This window comes from Eurytemora carolleeae, unplaced genomic scaffold (genome assembly GCF_000591075.1).
Source record: "Eurytemora carolleeae unplaced genomic scaffold, Eaff_2.0 scaffold644, whole genome shotgun sequence".
In the NCBI taxonomy this organism is placed as follows: domain Eukaryota; kingdom Metazoa; phylum Arthropoda; class Copepoda; order Calanoida; family Temoridae; genus Eurytemora; species Eurytemora carolleeae.
The window spans coordinates 49,622-71,212 of NW_019396531.1; the positions used below are offsets into that span (position 1 = coordinate 49,622).

Genomic DNA, 21,591 nt, shown 5'->3' on the forward strand with positions numbered 1-21,591 from the left:
TAAAGTACATAGGGAGTGGGGATGTAATGTAAAGTAGCTGGGGAGTTGGGACGTAATGTAAAGTGGCACAACATTTAGAGTGAGGTATGTCTGATTCACAACTATATCCTTAACATCTTTGTCTGATCAAGTATAAATTAAATATCTAAGCTTATAATTTTAATTTTAAAATCGAATTATTTTAAATTACTTGGTTTCTATATAAAAGTGTCTTAAACATTTTTAAGCTCCAAGGGTATTTTTCAAGAAAATACACACTCCTGCATTCTCTCTAAGAAATAAAAGATTCTTTTGTCCTTTTCCCTGTCAACCCTGAGAGATGCTGAACAATGAAAACAAATATTCTATTATAGATAAGTTCTCTGTTTCCTCTGATAGGGCCCAGTTCTCCCTATAGATATCTAACTAAGATAAACCTTGCCAACAATTCAATTCATTCTATGGAGGGGCTCAGGTTAGCAGACTTTAATAAGAAACTTTTTTCTGAACTCAGGAATTAATTTTTTCTTGGAATAAATAATTAAAGTTTTATGATAAAGGGATTCCTGGTTAATGAAGAATAGTCCAACAGAGGTTGATCTGAGAGAAAACAAAATGTCACTGGTAAGCCAATTTGACAATAATACGGCGGATTATCTCAACTCTTTTAGAAATTATCGTTTTATACATTCGCTGTGATCTAGAAAACTTATAAAATCCATGCAAGTTAAAATGTTCAAACTATTATATAAGAACTATTTCACAATTTGCATCATAATTTTCCTTTAAAAAAAACATATGAAGAAAGCGCTCTTTCAAAATAAATATTTAAATAAGATTTACTCACATAAAATTTATTGCCCGGTTATAAAGGATTTATTTGCGTAGATTAGTAGTTTTTTGTTTTTGTTGATTCATTATTTATGACGCCCGTCTTTTTTACGTCTCACTTATCTTAAATACGGGTATTAAGCATAAGCACTTTTTAACCTTAGTAATTGTTTTCATAGATTGTCCTTATTATCCCAGATTTTGACATTTCATTTTAAAGCTTGATAATACGGCAGTACTGAAAACTAATTTTATATTTTCAAGTTTGATACGACAATACTGGAAACTAATATTATATTTTCAAGTTTGATACAACAATACTGGAAAATATGATGAACGAACAGTCGACTAAAATGACCAAGGTAAGGGAAAAACTTTAAAGGGACTGAAAACCTAATTTCAATTGGCATGCTTGATTTACACCGGATACCCTTTAAATGTTGGTCTGATCAAGGATAAATAAGGTATCCTTATTTGTCCAGTTGAAAATTGAAGGTTATTATTTTTTGCTTGATATATCGACATTTAAGTATATTAATAGAATTCCACACTTTTTAGATACAGGGTGTCCCACGAAACATGACAGTTGATAAATAGTTATGAATGTCGTTTTCCATATTCTGTATTAGATATTAAAGGTTTTTTGCAATTTATTTTGTTAAAAAAAACTTTTGCTTAATTATATTTTACTATGAAATCAATTTTACTATAACATAACTCCCATATTATATTTTTATTTTTGTCTGGTATCAAACAACTTAACAAATTATTATGGAAGAAGACATTCTAAACTATTCACCAACTGTCATGTTTCGTGGGACAGCCTGTATTATAAACACCATGCAATAAGGTCTCATTGTGCCTCCTGAGTTTAAAAGGCAACCGTTTAGAATCGAAAATGTCGGATCACCTAAAAAATTTCTAGGTCCCTTAACATTTAAAAAAAAAGATTGTTCAATGTTCCATGTTCACTGGTGTTTTCTTAAACGATGGAAAAGCTGGTTAACAAATTCAAATATTCTAGAATATATCAAAATTACTCCATAGTTTATACATTACAACGGAATTACAGAATAAAAGCAAATTTTAAAACTGTGAAGTGACTTTACTATTCTTTACTTTTTTTCTTGACAAATTAAAATAATTTAATTTGTTGACAAACTTCATGTACACCTTTCTTTCTACCCAAACTTTGAGTTTGAGTTTTTAAGAAGCTTTGGAGCGGTGTAATGTAGATTTAACATTATGACAATTATGCCCTTTCTGTTCATTTAATTCTTTTAACATCGCGCTAGCTTCGGGGACCATTGGTATATTGTAATATGAAACAGTACTTATTATAAGAATTAATGTTTATTCCAAATTTTATGAACTTTTGTATTTTTAAGACTGAACTGAAAGTGAAGAGAGGGTTAGGAGATCAAGTTTTTATTAAGTTTAAGGTTGAATCTGATCCCCCCCTGATACTAACAATTTTGAAAAGTTTTTAACTTGTTAAATCGGGAGAAAAGAACACGACATAAATGAAAACCTTCAAAAGATTTTCATTAAAAGTATAAAATTTTTGGTGTTGGAAAAGGAAAAGTTCCATTTTCTATTTCATATTGAGGAAGGATTTTATTTCCTGTTCGAGGTTGAGGAAGGTTTCTTTTTCCTGTTTTAGGTTAAGTTAGGATTCTATTTCCTGTTTTAGGTTGAGTTAGGATTCTATTTCCTGTTTATGATTATATTTCCTGTTCTAGGTTGAGGAAGGTTTCTATTTCCTGTTCTCCAAGAACCCCTGGAGATGTGGATGTAAAAGAATAAAGCATATCCAGGTATAAACCAGGAGTAGAAATTAACGGCGACTTCCCAAATGTGCAATTTCCCAAGCGGCAACTTTCTGAAGGTTAGGATATGGCCTCTGAGGCACACAGGCTGCAAAGGGTGGCCGAGCGCTGCAGATAGAACATTATAGGGGGGGGGGGGGGGGGGGCGGGGGCTAGGACAGACTTGGGAAGTTGTCGCTTGGGAAATTTGACATTTGAGAAGTTGCCACTTGGAAAAATACCCTTGGGAAGTTGCCACTTGGGAAAATGCCTTTTGTTAAAGTAACTAACATCTAAATAACACTGCCCCCCCCCCGTCACCAAGGGTTTAAAAATAAAAAAATTGCGCTTCACGCTCATAATTAACAATTGAACCAATTTTACAACCTCTGTTGTGCAGGTGCCAATGCCTTCTTAAGTTGGTTAAACTATTTTTTTTAATACTGAAGCAGTTCTTAACCAACGAAAAAATTAAACATAATTGAAAGTTTCTGTTCTCCTATAATTAATCATATTCGTTCGAATGAAAAATATTTCCAAAATAGCAGTTTTTTTTCTATATTCTCATTTAAAGAAAAGTTACTTGATCCTTTTTATGACAGAGGTTAAAGTCCACAGTCATGGTAATAAAATTCATTTAGTTAATAATCTACCTAATAATGTAAACCTTTACAGTGCAAAAGTCTAAAAACCCACAGACTAAAAATATTAAATTAAATTGTATTAAAACGCTTACTTTTATTGGATTAAAAATATAAGTAAACCATGTATTAATTAATAATCATTTGGCTGAAATAATTGTTAATCTAACATATTTTCCAGCTATTGTTAGTAATAATACGTATTATATCCTTCATTTCAACCCACAAATGATACTTTTTAGTCCGAAAACAGAAATTTTCCGCCATCAAATTCCAGAAATCTTTTCAAACCCTTCAAATTTAATCATCTAGATTTAATATAAACACTCTATCCAGTATTCTGAATGTTTTATTTTTCAACTTAAGATTTTAAAAATATTCCTTCAAAGCCATTAAAATGCTTTTGGTTCATCTTTAATAATTAAGTTAGAATAAAAGAGCTATAAGTTGTTCTTTTATTCAAAACCTTTAAAATTTTCAATGCAGAGCGTTCACGGTGGACTAGGGTCAATTTGAATTCGAACCGGACCGACCTCTTGTACCGGTCTAAGTGACGCGTGGAAAGAACCGGACCGACCCCTTGTACCGGTCTAAGTGACATGTGGAAAGAACCGGACCGACCCCTTGTACCAGTCTAAGTGATGCGTGGCAAGAACTGGTCCGGCCCGACTTTTAACAGTACCCGGCCTATCATGGGCATATTTGAACTACCCCACAAGCTTAGCTTAGTGTAGTTAATGGGGGTAGTGTAGGCCTAAATTGTCCTTGCTTGCTCTAATTTGCACAATTTCAAGGAGTCTTTAGCGTAAGTGTCAATCTATCTTGTCCTTGCTTGATCTGTTTAATGCATCAGCGATTATTAGAAGTCTAGTAGTATGGCACTATAGCAACTCACTTTTTTAGTGTAACTTGACGCAACCTAAACACTGGCTGTCCTTAGATTGGGCGCGATCCGCTTTTTGTTCATTTCGTTCATTCATCATTTGTGGACAACCCATTTCATTCGTTTTTTAATCGTTAAAAAAATTCATTATGGTTAATTTCCATCCACTTCGTTGGTTTTTTTTCACTGAATGATCATTCGGTAAAACCGTTAGTTCAGAAAAAAAAACTATCTTTTTTTCAAATTTTGTTTAGTAAAAATATCGTTTTTTGAATCTTTTGGAAAACTTGTTCCTTCATTAAAATAACTATCGTTTTTCCAGTTCGTTCAAACGATTTAAAATTAGTTTTTATCATTTCTCTGAACATTCCAGACTGTTCGTCTACCGGTTATTGTTTTATTCTGAACGATCGCCAGCGTTCACGAAAAATTCCTTTCGTTCTCAAAAATTTTGTTCTTTCATAAAATAATGCCCATCTCTAGTTGTCCTATATGCTTTTGCAAAGCGTAAATACGTGTGTCTTTAATAGCTTGTTCCAACCTATCAACTGGTTCGATCTTAGCTTTTCTTTTTTATGCATTGTTTGTACGTGGGTCAAGTCAAAGTATAAACTGTGTGTTCCAGGTGTACCCGGCCTAATACCAATCTATAAGGATTTTAAATTTTGAATTTGCACTCTTGCTGAACAAATATGCACCGTAAAAACGTCGGATATGTCTCAAATGACTCCTAAAAAGATTCTCTACAATACTGCATTCTCAGCTCAACTATCATGTCTAGCCAGACACTCCCTTTAAGTGTAAAATGTGTTTTCCAGGAGTTCCTGGCTAAATACCAGTTCCTGCTCAAGGATGGAGATGAGATGGAGTGTTCCAACCTCCCGGTCACAGTAATTAACTTTAATTACAAAACAGAGTGTGAACCAGCAGATCATCATCAGCTCATGGTATAACTGGATAGTGATTATTGAGTGTATCCTGGTAGTTCTGGTTCTTGGAAAACTGTGTTATGACATATTTGTTTACCGGAGAACAGGGAAACTTAAACAAATTTTCACTTCTTTATTTCTTTATAAGAATACTAGCTGAAAAAAATATGATTTTAAAGAAAAAATAATTTCGAATTTTCAGCCAATTTGAATCAATAGTTTGGCCAGCTATAGCTGACCAATAAATATATAGATTAAGTATCTTATTTAATTAACTGAAAGTATCAAAGTCTAGTTTTAAATAAAAATTTGCTCGTTGATAAATGCAAGCTAATTGTCATTTGTGGACCTTTGACGTGGTTTCGAACTTTTCCCCCTGAGATAGAAATTACACTTCATCTCAAAGATTAAGTGCAATATATAAATTAACAAGATAGATTTAACCAAATTCTGTAAAAGCGACATAATCCATCATCTTCTCTTTCAAAAAAGTTTTTTAAAATTATAGTTTCTCCATAAATGTCTGATTCAGAAACAAAGTGGAAATTGCCAGAATTAAACACTTTTCAAGTTTGTAAATCGACGATATCTTCCACTTTATTGATCAGATAAAGGATTAAAGAGCACCGTTGTGAATCGGTTTGAATAGAAAGAAACATGAAATTTCAACAGTAGGAAAAAATTTATAACTCTAATTTGGTCCGTAATTGACATTTAGTGTCAAATCGAACTAACTCCCCCTGAACTCTGGTTTAAGATATATGTTAAAGTTTTGGTTTGTTAGGTCACCTACCCTGGATTGCTAGACATCTTTGTGGAATTAATACTCATGGTCTCCAAGGTCTGCCCAGGTAAACACAACATTAATATTCATTTGCAATCACGCACCTCTGACCCTTTAGTAATAGTAAATTCAACCTAAAGTCTGACCGCGTCAACCTTGTTGCAACGGCTTGTCCTATTAAGTGTCTGCTTTTTTTTACCCAATGTCCAGGCGATACAGTACAAACTGGGACTGGAAAGGTTGACCCGGCACGGAAATTCAAATGTACTATACGGCTGCCCGTGCAATCGAAGTCTTTGTTTGCGACTTTAAGGAACTGCTCACACAGTGACCCAAAGATTGCAAGCTTCATCGCAATAACTATAAAGCTAAAAACATTCTGTATTTCCGTAAAAGTTGGTTAATTAGATCAACCCCCCATCCACCACTTTATACTAATATATATAAACAATTTGTCTCGAATCTTCCTGAAGAAACAATCTCAAGGAATAATAATTGTTTTAAAACATTCTTTTAAAGATATCAGGATTAGAAAACTAGAATTGAGGCGACTGGTCAGTTTCATTGTCCCTAAAATCATGAAAGAGTACAAACAATAACGATTTAAATTAAATTAAATTAAAATATAAAAATATGTGCAATTGTAATTGTTTTTAATTAGAATATTTAGTCAAATATCTATCTATTTTTCTATCTATCTATCTATCTATCTATATATCTATCTATCTATCTATCTATCTATCTATCTATCTATCTATCTATCTATCTATCTATCTATCTATCTATCTATCTATCTATCTATCTATCTATCTATCCATCTCTCTATCTATCTATCTATCTATCTATCTATCTATCTATCTATCTATCCATCTATCTATTTCTAAGACAATGTTACAAAATTCCCATGTTTATTGGAACTCCCTGTAAATAGGATCCAGTTACACAGATACATAAGCTTTTAAAAATTGTTTTTTTTTGAACAAAGGAATTGAGTCTTTGCCACAAACTCTGATTTTCTAAACCCAATGTCATTAGACCTTTGATATGTCAAACTATGAATTATGTTAGAGCCATAAATCAAAGTTTGAAATATCGAAGGTTTACGCCATGAGGTTTTGAAAATATAGGAATTAGAAAATTTGAGTTTGTGGCAAAGATTCAAAGACTTTATTAAAAAGAGATAGTTGTAAGGGTTTCAAAATTGGTCCAACTGAACTTTGAATAACATTGTTTACACAAACAAATTCACCGATGGTTACTACAACAAAATGGGGGTGATAAAAAATATTTTCGTCTTCTAGAATTAAAGAGAATTTCAAAGAATTAAATAGATTCTAAACCACTCTGCTCTTTACTTTAGTTTCTCCAAATACTGAAATAATATTATTCTAAGCTTTCAACAGGATTACATGTTAAACCAAAGCTTTGATTCATTCTACATTAAATCTTAATCTTTAAAATCCAAAACTAAAAACGTAACATGTTTTTTTTCGTACTTTACCTAAGACACTGGAATCGGAATAACGTAGAATGTTATGTTAAACTAAATCAGAATTGTCAAATTATACAAAATTGTGTAGATTGAAGGGTAAAATATATGTACGGTGAAGGGAAAAAACTCAAAATACAAAAATATTTTTTTTTTACATATATTATACAAAGTGACACAGGTTTTTCCTAAATTTAAGGGCCTTTCAAATATGCCAATTTTACACCAGAGCCGCGATTTAAAAGCTTCGTCGTAATTCCTTAAACCCAACTTTAAGACCCAATCTTAGACTCAACTCTGACGACAGCTTGTGTTACGTGATTGAAAGCTACAAGATCTTAGGCTCGACTTAGGAGTTAGGCCCTACAATGAAAATAAAACCGAACTTGGTTGGTTTTAGTGAAGAATAAGGCTCAATGTTAAGTCTTGTTCTCATGGAAACCCGGAATGCGCCAATTCCTTCCATGAAAATCCGCCAAATAGAATATTAAACCGGTTTTTGAACTCAACTCTGGAAAATAAGATGCAGAATTAGAATCCGAAAGCTCAAGCCGTAAATAAGGCCCGACGACAGCTTAGACCTGAGTCGTATTTTCTTGAATTTTTTAAATCGCCGGCTCTGAAGAAAGAAAAATGAGGTATTTTAGATTTTTTTATATAAACACCAGCCTGAGTTTTTTTTCATGGTAAAGTAAAATACCTTTAAAATTGACTTTAATTGATAAATTCTTGAATGGAATGAAATATTTAAGATTTTTCCTACAATTTTATTTTCGGTAGAACCATGGAAATGTTTTTTGTTTGGATTTAAAATGTTAAGTGGAATGGTTTGACTTTTATAGAAAAAGTTTAGTGTGCAGGCAAAGCTGGGTTTCTATAAGCTACTTTTAAAATAAAAATACTATTACTATATAATACTTATTATTGAACATGAATGTCAAAAAATTTCCGGAAAAAAAGATAAAAGAAAAGATCATATTACATATGCGTAGTGAACAAATCAGGTTACAAGAACGTGATTATTTAGTAACTGCGTATATATCACAAAAATCAAAAAGATATATACTTCAATCTAGACATAGCTTGTGCTAGCAAATATATAAATATACAATACTAAATCTTAAAGCTAATAGCAATCAAAATCCTGACAGCCATGAAAATTTAATATTAATGTTCAATATTGGGTATACTTTCAGATATTACCTTCAGTCTAAAAGGGAGTAATTGAAAACATCCAGATATATTTTTGTCTGAAAGCGTGCCCAGTTTGGTTCACATGGTTCATTTGGTCTAATGCCCTGTTTTGCCTTCTTTGGTCTTTATGCATCACACTCTAAAATCGAAATCAAAATTTCGGTAAAAATTGGGATGGCTGCCAAATAAGCGACAAAAAAATCGCTTTGTTGGCAGCAAAAGTTGGATGACTGTTCAATATATTTGAGCGATTTTTATTTCGAAATTTAAACACGTATAATAGGTCTTGTAACCTGATAGTCAGCCCGAAAAATTTTAAATTTTTTTAAATTTTATAAAAATAATTTTCATTGAAAACTTCGGTTCAATTGAATAATGTTTAGGTTTAGTATAAAGAAGATGTTTTCTGGTGAGGGAGGTCTTCAAGAGAGAGGATCCAGTTGGATAGGGTTAACTAGTAGAACCTTACAGAGAAGAGGGAGTTCAGGATACATGACGGCTAGTGTAGCCAGTAGCAATACAGCTCAATCAAAACAGGTTAGTTTACAACTCAACCAGTAGCAATACAGCTCAATCAAAACAGGTTAGTTTACAACTCAACCAGTAGCAATACAGCTCAATCAAAACAGGTTAGTTTACAACTTGAGATCTTTGACTAGTTAAATAAAGAGCTTTATTATATTCTAGCTGAAGTGCCCGGCGTTGCCCGTAGAATTTCAAAATCACTCAAAAAAAACTAATTTTTTAGAAAAAAAATAAAATTTTAGCATATGTTACAGATCGTGTCTGAGAATGTAAATCTGTTTTTTTTGATTGAATTGATTCTTTTTACATATATTATATATAAATATTATATAGATATCTCATTTATATATGAATGTTAATCCTAAGATTTCAATAATAATATAGTCTTATTTATTTAACTATTTATTTATCTTTAACTCATGTTGTCAACGAAAAAGTTTGATTTTGAATTGTTTGATTAGGAGGCGAGGTATTCAGGAGTTCCTGGACCTGAAATAGCTCCTGCAGCTAGTGTCAGCTTTGTTTAAATAAATATATCTAACAAGAAACACTCAACTCATGTACATTTGTAACTAAGCTTAACCGACCTTTTCGGTCCTAGTTTGTATTGTCCGGCCCCAGACACCAACTACAGTAGGCCCAGGGCTAGAAGGTGTAACTATTTTGACGCGGTCTGACTTAAGGCTTCATCTGCTAAAATTTACAATCACTAAAGCGGCAATTTTTGCGTGATTGACTTTTTCTAGGGGAGGAAGGACAGCTACAAAAATTTTTCGTCCGAGCCACATTCTCCTCATTTTTCTCGTCCGAGTCAACTCCAAATCCGACGTTACGGCATAAAATATGGATAGACATTGCAATGATTACATCACGTTGGAATCTTTAAAGAAATGAGAATTATGTCAAACTTAAATCTCTTCTGCCTCCGAAATGGCAAACCTTCGCGATACAGCAAAATATTTGCCTTTCATTTTCCCCATGGAACCACACCTAAAAATTCGATGGTTTTCACATAATTAACAAAAAAGATTAAAGTTCTATAAACTCGAAAAAATTTGTGGAATTCTACACCAGTAATGTCTAAAAATGCGTGCAAAAAATATGAACATTTTTAAGTACATGAAACTGGAACACTTTAATTCAATTAAAACTAATTTATGTCCTAACGTGGCCCGATTCTAAAAAAACAGTTTTATCTCGGAGGATTAGACACTTTTATAATATTAAAAGGACGAGGATTTTGAGGTGGCTTGGACGAAAAATTGAGGAGAATGTGGCTCTGACGAGAAATTGTTGTTGCTAGCCTTCCTCCCCTCTCTTCACAGTGGGATTATTATTACTTTAAAGAATAACAATAAGTAAAACATGCCAAGATTTTAAAATACAACAAAAATACAGGATTTTATATATTTTATATATTTTTGTTCGTATTTTGAATTAAAACCAGCCTGATGTACATTACCCTGTAAAGTGAACAAATAAATTAAATAAAAAGTACAATAAAACATTACAAAATATATATACAATTGCGATGGTAATATATATATACAATGTAAAATGCGAGTGCGACGTTTCCACAAATGCAAAGACTTATTATTATGGATTATTGACTGATATTTAGCACTTGAATTGGAAATCAACTTATATTTAGTATTACATTCGCTGCATGAAATTGTAACATTATTCATTTGTAAAATGTAACGTGAAGTGACAAAACTTTCCTGTAATTCAATCTAATTACCATGTAATCTATCGTAAGAATACAATTTATCTGTGATCAACTTAATTATTATTTTTAATAATATATGGATTTAATCCAGTAGCCATAACCCGAACAATAAACCTATTTTATATTGTTTAAACTTTCCTTGAACTTTCTTATACAAAAAATGTAAAAAATAGTCAAAATAGTTTTATTTATTAATATATGTTTTATTGGTTTAAGAATGCCAAAATATGCAAATTTCATATTAATCTTTTAATTTGCTCAATTTGTGAAGTTAAAATCGTAGAGACATATAATTTATATTAATTAAACTAAACTTCTAAATCAAAAATCTAATCTTTAATTAAAATATTGATCTTTCCGATATTAATTTCAAAGGAATTGAGTTTTTGCCACAAACTCAAATCTTCTGATCCCAATATCTTTGCAACCTGATGGTGCAAACCTTTGATATTTCAAACTTAGATTATTTTATCTTTAAGTAATAATAGTTTGAAATATCTAAGGTCTACGACGGATTACAAAGATAGGAAAATCAGACTTTGTGGCAAACACTCAACTCCTTGGTTTAAAATGTGTGGTTTAGTTTTGCATATTAATTTAAGTTTTGAGTTGACAATACTGTTAATTATTTAATTACTCAAGCTTGTTTGTTGAATAATCAAAAAGTCTAAATTGTAAAAATTCTAAAGAGTAATTAAGATTTTGCCACAAACCATGATTTTCTAATATCTATATCTTTGCAACCCGACATTTTATATTTAAAATTACAAAGTCTGATATTATCAGATAGTAAAAGTTTTAGATATCGAGATGAGAAAAATTGAGTTTGTGGCAAAAACTCAAATATAGTTTGTTATTAAAATATATGTTAAATAAACCAATTTGTCTCATCCCCCCCCTCCTCTCAGAAGTGCTGTGGCCCCAAACGATCATGAGAATATTCATAGAATAAAATAATCATTATATTTGTGCCAAATATAGATATTTGTATTATTTATTGATATTTATGTAAATGTATAGATATTTATTATGTAAATTAGAAATTAATGTATCACATGATGTTTGTCTATAGTTATATAAACATAAAATAAAAAATAAAAAAGCTTTTAGAAATATGTTTTTAATATTGCTTACAGAGTGTAAGAGTACGTGGGTTAGTGTAGCTGAAACTTGTCATACATTTCAATAAGATTTTTTATTTCTTAAAAAAGTTGAGATCTTTCATTTATAAAAACACTAGAAATTCAAGGCGCTTCGCGCCCTTCTTTCTAGCCTTAGAGGGCGCTTCGCGCCCATCTTCTAAATTAATTGTGAACATGTTCTCTTTGTGTACATCGTAAAACAAAACAAAAATGATTCGCGGATTTTCACAAAAAATTTCGCGGATTTTCAAAATTTTCCAAAATTTAATGACGATCGAATTTTGATGGAGACAAATATTTAAAATTTCAATCATTCATAAACCTTCCCTGGGGTCCCTAGATGTCCCACAAAAAATTTGGGCCCGATAGGTTCAACCGTTTTGGCGTTTATTGGATACAAACAGACAGACAGACAGACAAACAGACAGACAAGCCAAATTTATATATAGATATAATTGAAATGCCAGCTTTGGTCCTGATAAAGTAATTAAAGTAACAAAAATATTTTTGTTTTTTGTTAATGATTTTCTATGTTTTTTGATTTATAAATAGGTTTGCTGACGTGTAAAAGATGTTTTTATCTCGCCGGGAAACTGTGAAAGAAAAAACAGGAAATCTGTTCACTCCTTAGATGATTCTTGAAAAATAAACGCGGCACGCGCATGCTGACTGCTGAGTTCGATGAGGGAGGGAACCCCCTGACGCCATGAGCCTCCGCCATGCAGACACAAGCCTCTCAGATTTGCTAGGCAGACCGAGCCTCCGTCATGAAGACCGAGCCTCCACTATGCAGTAAACGAGCCTTCACTATACAGAACAGCTTCCTTATAACTCTTGATTTTTTCGTGTAATATAGAACTTTTTAATTTTTTCAGCATAGTGGCACAAGAATTTTACTTCAGATTAATGTTGTTTATTAATTGTGATGATTTGTAACTTATATTGACTCATAAAGTGGTTTTTAAGATCTATGTTTTACAATAAAACATTTCTTACGCAGTAAGGAGGCTATTTGGAAATTCATTCAGGTGAATCATTTTGTTTTAATGTTTGATCTAAGCATATCCCTTTTTAGGGAATCTTTTTTAGATTCAGATTTTTTGTCAATGTAAAATATTTGATTATCTTATTATGATAAAAATTTCAAAAAATGAATCGCTTGAATCAAATCACGTCAAACTAAAGTAAAATGAAAGTAAGATTGATAACTTATATGTTTTTTATCATTACTTCTCTTATTGAAGAGATATTGAAAAGAACAGAAATGTTTTGAATTTATAATATATAAACAAATAAGTTAGCTTTTCTTTTACTTGTGCGTAAAGTCAGAACTAGAGGAGCAACGGAGTCACAAAGTAGTAACAGTAATGTCAATTGAATTTGAACTTCTCCTTCTGGTTAGTTTGCAGTTTAAATATTATAAAATATCTAATAAAATAACTTTTTTCACGATAAATGCTTTCCTTTTTGCGTAAACAATGTTTGAAGCTTTTTAAACCACTTTACTAGTCATAGTTAGTCACTATTTATAATAATTGATTAATACTTCTTATCTTTGATAAACTTTTATGCCATTTTTTCTAAAAAATACAAAACATGGTTTACGGCATGTAAAAATTAAGAGTTTTAAGGAAACTATTTTGAATAGCTGGGACTCATTTACTGTATTGCGGAGACTTGATCTGCTTTGCAAATCTGGGATGTCGTATACACTAGATTTTGTTTAGAGAGGATTACCTTTTAGAACACGTAAAAACTTCTAATTCTGATTAGCTGTTGAAAATGGAGATCTACATATTTCAACACTCCCCCCCCCCCCTCCTCATTTGTAATATAACCCCCTATTTTGTTTATGTCTTTGTAACTCTTAAATATAATTTATTTTTAGTTCTTGGTCTTGATTGTGGTCAACTTATTTACCTGCATCTTTTTATATCTAAATATGGACAGTTCTACCCAACTCTTGTTTTTTATGGATTGTGTAGAGGTAGAGAGGATAGAGTTTGTGATAGATTGAAGCAGTGTATTGAAGCTGATAAAGTATATAGCAGAGGCATATCAATACAAAGGGTCAACAGTTCACCCTGTTAACAATTCTGCATAAGCCCCTGACCTCCTTAAAGAAAGACTATAAGACTAATTTCCAATATCAATAGTCTACTGTATTAGAGTAAATATCTATACAAGAACAACTGTATCTAATATCTAATAATAATATTAAGAAGAATATTGGATAATACAGGAAAATGGAGGCATTGACGATTCTCAGCCAAAACATGAACAAGACTTTTTTTACAAGAATCATCTGCGTATAATAATAAAAATAAAATTCACCAAATTTTTCAAAAACTTTAAAATTACTCTATATAAGTCTAAAAGTTTTTATAAAACTATTGTGTACTTTATCATTCTTTCTGGCTTCATCGTGAATTTCATAATGAACGTGCTATAAAGTAATCATCGTGCTATACAGTTAAATTAGCTGTACATTATAGCACCTGTGCTATAAAGTTTTGATTGGTTCCCAGATTTTCTCAAAAAATTAGGATATTTCCAAAACATTTGTTCAGTTAAAATGAAAATAAAATTGAAATCAACTGTATATTTTGTCTTCTGATTTGTTTCAAAGCTTATTTGATTTAAAAGAGCCATTGAAATAAAACAAGTACACAAACGCTTCATAAAATTACATTATTATTTTGGCACGACGTGCTATAAAATTTTAGGACTTAAATTTTCTCAATATCTCGAAGGTTTTAGCTTTTTTAGATTTTATTTTGTCCCCCGATAAAGCTTGGGACAAAATTAAATCTGAAAAGGCTTGAACCTTCTCGATAAAGAGAAAATTTAAGTCCAAAAAGTTTATAACATCTGCGAACCAAAATAACAGTGTTATAAATAGTTATTTGAATCTGATTATTATGAAGACGACATTTTACCATTACATTCATGAAATGAGTCATAAAGTAAAACATTATATATTCAAAACTTAACTTAACGTATTACAATTTGCTCTAGTTGAGCTTGAAACAAAACTTGCACGCAGATATTTATGAATATTTAGTTTATTCAAGTATAGTTCAATCTGAACAAAATAATATTTTAGTTGCAAGATTTAAGATCATAGAAGGTTTGAAACAAATATACACACTTTTACTGCATAATCTCTGCGTTCTTTCGCGGAGTCCATCTTCAAGAAACCGAGAACATCCTGGACTTCACTCCTGAGAACATGAAACCTTGATTTTAGTTCTTCTTTGATTCATGGTTGCTAGTAGACTGATGATCAAATAAAATGAGCGTACACTTTTATTGTGTACACTTGGGGGTGTGACAAGCTCCAATTATTACGTTTCCATTTTTTTTTTTGGGGGGGGGGGGGTCGAGTTCTGTAGATTTATCAGTTTATCTTCAATGATGGCAGAGGAAACTCTTTCGTGGTCTTCATAGGTTTTACGCAATTTGTCATGAGACTTTCTAACAAATGTGATATTTTTTGGTGAAAAGTTTTCTTAAAAGCATAGTTAATTGCAACTTAAGTCCTTGTAATCATGATTATAGAAAAAATAATTATTAATTTGATATTAAACTTTAGAAAATTTCTTATTTCAGAATTAAAAGTTTAGAAAAATACACTTACATAAAAATTATAGTTTGAGCCATATATAAAATATCTCCAAAATAAAAAATTGCAAATTAAACTCTGTGTGCATCTCAATTATTTGTAAAAGAATAAATTAGCCAAAAAAATATTTTTAAAAATGTATTTTTTAGTTCTTATAGTTTTGAAATGTAAATCAATCGTTTTTTTCAATCTGCGCTCAGTTATTCTCTAAATCTGATTGCATTGTGATCTAGCCAGACTACTTTTGTTGCATAAAACGTGTTGGATCAACTCTACAGATTGAATGCCAGAATGCATATTTAGTACGTGTTGTACAGAAAATGCAACTTTTAGAGTTTATCTGCACCATGCGTCTTCTAAATTTTCACTTTATCTCTTTTCGACTTGTTAAACCCTCTAGAAAATTTATATCAATCTAGTTATCTCTATTTGCCTCTATGATTCTGAATTCTGATCCCTGCATCTGGTAACATCTCTCATGACTGCTATCAGAATGATAGTTCCGCCAAGCACCAGAAATGCAATCTCAAGTAGCTCCGGATACCAGATTGGAATTGAGGTCTCATCAGACTCAGAATCAAAGCCTAATTAATAATTAATGTATGCATACTGCATAGAGTTTTAGGGAAATCTGAGGCCGAATTTAAAGAATTTGAACCACGTTGCTGAACCGACAAAAAGCGTTTTTTAAGCGCCGGCTCAAATCTGGAAACACTGAATACAATTTCAAGTGGAACCAACCATGCTTGAGCCCCGTCTAAAATTTGAGACGCGATTCAAATTATTTAACTTCGGCCTCCACATGAACAACGTGTACGTACAAATGTGTAATATATACAGTGATTTCCACATCATATTGGATCGTGTTATAGCTTTAAATTACGATTTCCTGGACTAAAAAGAAAATCTTAAAAGAACGAAATATTTAAAAATTGTATATTGCTAATACAAAGATTTGCATGCAGAAAATACTAAGTTTTTCAATTATTCTGTGCGTATTTTTGCGTTGTAAGCTTGGAGATAATCCAATCTGATATGGGACGTTCATTATATGAAGAACTTTATTTTAAAGACTTGTTGGTTAGTTAACTTTAAGCCATAAATAAATTGTTTTAATAACTTCTCATGGTAAGTACTATGTATGTACTAATCCGTACTTTTAGAACTTTGTCCGGAACTGTATCAATCCAGGTCAGCTATAAATGTTAACCAGGGCAAAAACTCTTTGACTATCAATGTCAAACCAATGTACACAATCTTATTAGCTCTGAATGTCACACAGGGACACAAGCGTAGCTATGAAACAAGCTCTTAAGCGATCATCGCCAAACCAATGGGCACAATCTTATCGGCTCTGAATGTCAATACGGACACAAGCGTGGCTATCAACAAGTTATTAATCGATCAATGCCAAACCAATTGGCACGATCTCATCAGATCTGAATGTCACACAGGGACACAAGTGGAAATATCAAACAACCTCTTAAGCGATCAATGCCAAATCTCAATTTCAGCTCAAATGTTTCAACGAGGACTAAATCACTTCTAATACCGTAATCAAAGGAGAGTCTCGACAAACTAATGTTATTTACAAGGATATCTTAGATGTTAAGTTTTTATACATATTTACAATATATGCGCAGAAATATATCATCGTAGATAAGCTAATCACAATACGGAGCTATGGATTAGTGCAGTTAAATGAAATATATCATCGTAGATAAGCTTATCACAATACGTAGCTATGGATTAGTGCAGTTAAATTTACAGACAATGTATAACGCAATTTTCAAACTGTATTTATTACATGTAAACCGGAATGTGCACTGTAATAATGTCTACCTGTTGTTAATTTAAGATGTTTCATGTATAAAACCAACTCCCAATGTTTGTAAGCTAACCCTGCCAATATACTTGACAGAAATACTATTAAAAGTATAAATATTGTGGTGCAGCTTCTTCTCCCTTCCCTTCTTCTTCTTCTTTCCTCCTCCTTAATATAAACACTGTTAAAAATATAAGTATTGTGATGCAGCTTCTTCTCCCTTCCCTTTCCTTCCCCTTCTTCTTTCCTCCTCCATAATATAAACACTGTTAAAAATATAAGTATTGTAATGCCGATTCTTCTTCCTTCTACTCTCCTCTTCCGTAACATAAACACTATTAAAAGTATGAGCATTGTAGTGCAGCTTTTTCTTCCTTCTCCTCTCCTCTCCTTCTTCTCTTCTACTCCTTAATATAAACACTGTTAAAATATCAGTATTGCCGTGCAGCTCCTTCTCTCTCTTCTTCTCTTATCTTCTCCTTATCTTTAATATAAACACTGTTAAAAGTATGAGTATTGTGTTACAGCTTCTTTTCCTTACTATTTTCCTCCTCCCTAATATAAACACTGTTAAAAGTATCAGTACAATGCAGAGCAGCGCATAAATATTTTACATAGATTTTTTTTATTTTTTAACTTTTCCTCGTTCCTGAAAAGTATGTCATGCAAAGTTGACACTGAATTGATCTGAATTGATCTGAATTGATCTGAATTGATCTGAATTTATATGAATGACGAATGTTTTTAATTTTGAATCCAAGATTTTCAAATGAAAAAAGTGATAAAAATATTTGTTAACTAACCCTAGCACATGTGCAGGGAGCTGGTACTGGGGTCCAACAATGTCCCATCCATTTCCATCTTGTTGGGTTGTTTTGGAGCTGATGGGGAGTAGGCTCATAATATCCTGATTATAATTTTTATTATTATTATTATTATTATTATTATTATTATTATTATGATATTATTATTAATATTATTATTAATTAACATTATATATTAATGTTTTGAGCAATCATATCTGCATCATATGATAGTAGATTACATCACCTGTTGGGTCAGTGTTTAGAGGAGGAAGGTTGGTTACATCCTCATATCTAGGTGGAGGACTGGGTGTAGGAGTAGGAGTTCTTCTCTCCGGGGGATCTCGGAGCGCGTGGATTGCTCTTTCAATTTGCTGGCTTTAAATTAGATCAATTATATTAAAAATGAACTATATAAATGATACAACCACAAATAAAAAAAATTGACCTGAATTGACGTCCAATTGTAGAAATAGAATTGCTGTAGAGTGGTTCGTCAAGGTTCAAGTTTGAGTCCAGATATCTATTGTGAGTGTGTGTGTCAAGGTTCAATTGTGTATCCGTTGCTCCGTGTATATTAGGTATAGTGGATGGAATAGATCTGATGGAGAAAGGGTATGAGGAGATGCCAAGAGGGACCTCTGTGTCTGGTAGAAAACTTTCGTTGTCATATCCTGACATTTCCTTAAAAATACATGTTGTTCAAAATCGGCCAAAAGCTGTACAAATCTTAAGAAGAAGAAATTTTTTTTATAAATTTTCATTTTACCTATAGATTTATTTCTTTATTTTACGCGTACCTGCTGGCTGTATGGTAATGCAGCTATATCCATTTCATAGTTTGCAATCGCTTCTCTATCAGCATTCATTCTGGCAGTTGCAGCACCTGAAGAGACATGTTCTCCTTGAGATGTTGCTGTTCTTCTAGAGGCCGATGATGATGCCAAATCTCTAAAGGCATCAATAAATCTATTTTCTACTTTTGGAGAAGCTGTTGCTGAGGATCTTGTTGGTGATGCATGATATACGTGTGGACTATGTGTTCTTGATTTACTTCTATACACTACTGGAGAAGATAAAGCTGAAGAGCTTGAGGATTCTTTTCTGCGTGATCTGCCTTTTTGATCATCTCTAACATATCTTGGAGATCTTAAAATTTTTCTCAAAGCTACTGAATTTAATGGACTTCCAAGGGAAGATTCAGAATTCATTCTCCCTCTTTCTAAATCTCTATGACAGCAATATATATCTGCAATAACATCCCCTGAGCTAGATCCAATCTTTCCTTTGATATAAACAAGATTATTTGTTCTGTGCTCAGTATCACACTCATTTTCTCCAGCTTTCATTTTTAACTTGTAATTCACATATTGATCTTCTGTCAGATTCACATCATTGTCAACTCTTTCTTGATCCTCATCATGTTCATTCACTTCAGTACTAAACCCTCTTTTGTATTCATCAATGGACCCACGTCTGGTAGCAAAGGTGTCCGATCTGTGTTCCTGATTCTCAGATCTACTCGACACTAAACCCTGACTTGGATAATCAATTTCAAAGGATCTTCGGCGCGCCATTTTAATGATCAGTTTGCACTTATTTCTCATATATTTCTAGGAATATGGATGTGAATTTTTCCATTTGTGAGATTGTTCATTTAGACAACACTGTTAAGCAATAAGGTCTGACATGCTGGAGAGCTGGTCATTTTTGTCAAATAAACACAACAATATATCTCCACTTTGGGTATAATAAGTCATTGCTGAAATCAAAGTCAAAGACCAATATTTATCACATTTAACACTTTTGACCATGTAAATCCCATCTACGCTCTTTTGGGACTTAAACCCCAATTTAGTTGTTTTATTAAATTTGTATTTAATCTGGTTTCAATGTCTCCAGGTATATATCTGCATTGGGCCACCAAGGTTGCATGATCAAGCTATAGTCCGGAGTTAATGGAACCCAGCCTCTAAGCAGGGATATACCAAACCCTTTCAAGCTTTAACTTTCGACTGAATTATGCAATTTTTAGCAAAGAATATTTTGACATATTTTTTCTAAATTAACGAAACAAATGAGTTAAAAATTTTAATATGAAAGTTATGTAATTTTGGCAATCGATCGTTAGTCATATGAACATGGAAAGTTGTTAGCGGGGGGGGGGGGCTCTGGGTTCATCCGCCCCTTTAGTTAGGTTGAAAAACATCTTGTTTTTTTTTAAAAAGGATTCATATTTTGTAAAATCTTTTGTAATGACTATGCCAAAAAAATTTAACTAAAAAATTTTTAAAGCGTCTTATTGTTTGATTATTGGAAGTGAGAAGATTAAAGAATGGACATCGGAAGCGATTAATTATAAAATTACAACTTGTTTCATCTTAATAATATTTATTATATATTGTTAGCCACGCAATTACCCTCCCCCCCTCTTCTATTAATTTTGAAACCTTATCAAATTTCATGTTACTCGGTAGACATGTATAAATGTATTAACATGTATTTTTTTTTAATGTAAAAATGAAAAAGCATGAAATTTCGAGATGTTTTAAAATAGGAAATAACATTTCGGTTTACAGAATACTTTAGAAAAAAATGTTTAAATCTACAATTATGAATTAAAATTGTTTGAATTAACAATTAACAAAGCATTTTTGTCTAAATCTTCTTTATAAAAAGATCTCATACGATTGACAACGTACCCTGAAAAATATTTTTCTTTCTTTTTTCAAATATTTCATCTTGTGTTTTCTAGGAACCGGATTTATGCAACAAAACGAGCAGAACAACGGCCATATTTTGTCCCGAGAAATTTTTAACTACAATGCGGGGTTCTGCAGCAAAGACTAGAAGAAAAAAGACCGTTTTTTATCCCGTGGATCCCGTGGAAAGAGAAAGAGGTAATTTTGTCACTTTTCAATTTGTGACTTTTTTAGGAAGTGGGTTTCTGTAGCAAGAATAGAACAAGAACAAGAATAGATCACGGCAGATCATTTTGGCACATCATGTGCACGATAGATGCAAATATTGACCTAGACCTACAGTTTTGAATGTAAAAATCACGAAACCTCCAAGAATTGTTAAGAATTGAAATTATGACTATATATAACGTAACTGTAGTTTCCAAAGAATAATTGATTAAAATTGCATTCATTTTTAACCTGACAAGAAATGCGTTGTAAAAAGATAGTTAAACTTTATATCTGAAAAACTAAAAAATATATTTTAAACATTTTCATGCCAAAAAAATTAATATACACATATTTTAAAATTAACAAAAAACGTTGAAAATATTTCATATATTTTTTTACAAAAAATTGATTGTGAAAATATCAGTAAAGGAAATGTGTCTTAGCCACAAATTCAAATTTTATATCTTTGAAACCTGATGACGTAACTTTGAT

General features: G+C 31.9%; 2 protein-coding genes across 2 annotated transcripts; one reads left to right on the forward strand and one right to left on the reverse strand.

The window, feature by feature from the left end:
* Positions 1-267: 267 nt before the first annotated feature.
* Positions 268-5,173, forward strand: LOC111704958 (protein singed wings 2). Its single transcript, XM_023477358.1, has 5 exons — positions 268-454; positions 540-603; positions 1,116-1,172; positions 2,553-2,627; positions 4,961-5,173. The coding sequence occupies exons 1-5, from the start codon at positions 441-443 to the stop codon at positions 5,093-5,095; spliced, it is 345 nt and encodes a 114-aa protein (XP_023333126.1). The 5' UTR covers positions 268-440; the 3' UTR covers positions 5,096-5,173.
* Positions 5,174-15,567: 10,394 nt separating this feature from the next.
* On the reverse strand, positions 15,568-20,189 carry LOC111704962 (uncharacterized). Its single transcript, XM_023477360.1, has 6 exons — positions 18,988-20,189; positions 18,636-18,871; positions 18,435-18,565; positions 18,188-18,291; positions 17,402-17,552; positions 15,568-16,143 (listed from the first exon to the last, which is right to left on the reverse strand). Exons 1-6 carry the CDS (start codon positions 19,792-19,794, stop codon positions 15,995-15,997), a joined length of 1,578 nt encoding a protein of 525 aa, XP_023333128.1. The 5' UTR covers positions 19,795-20,189; the 3' UTR covers positions 15,568-15,994.
* Between the last annotated feature and the right edge of the window lie 1,402 nt (positions 20,190-21,591).

Bases quoted from the DNA above. Each gene is read 5' to 3' on its own strand.
- LOC111704958 (XM_023477358.1), top strand. The intron at 604-1,115 runs GTAAGCCAATTT...TATATTTTCAAG, and splicing joins GAGAAAACAAAATGTCACTG to TTTGATACAACAATACTGGA. The intron at 2,628-4,960 runs GTATAAACCAGG...TGTGTTTTCCAG, and splicing joins AAAGAATAAAGCATATCCAG to GAGTTCCTGGCTAAATACCA.
- LOC111704962 (XM_023477360.1), bottom strand. From the start codon at position 19,794: ATGAGAAATAAGTGCAAACTGATCATTAAAATGGCGCGCCGAAGATCC. The intron at 18,872-18,987 runs GTACGCGTAAAA...TGTATTTTTAAG, and splicing joins CATTACCATACAGCCAGCAG to GAAATGTCAGGATATGACAA. The intron at 17,553-18,187 runs GTTAGTTAACAA...GTTTATATTAAG, and splicing joins CTCCCTGCACATGTGCTAGG to GAGGAGGAAAGAAGAAGAAG.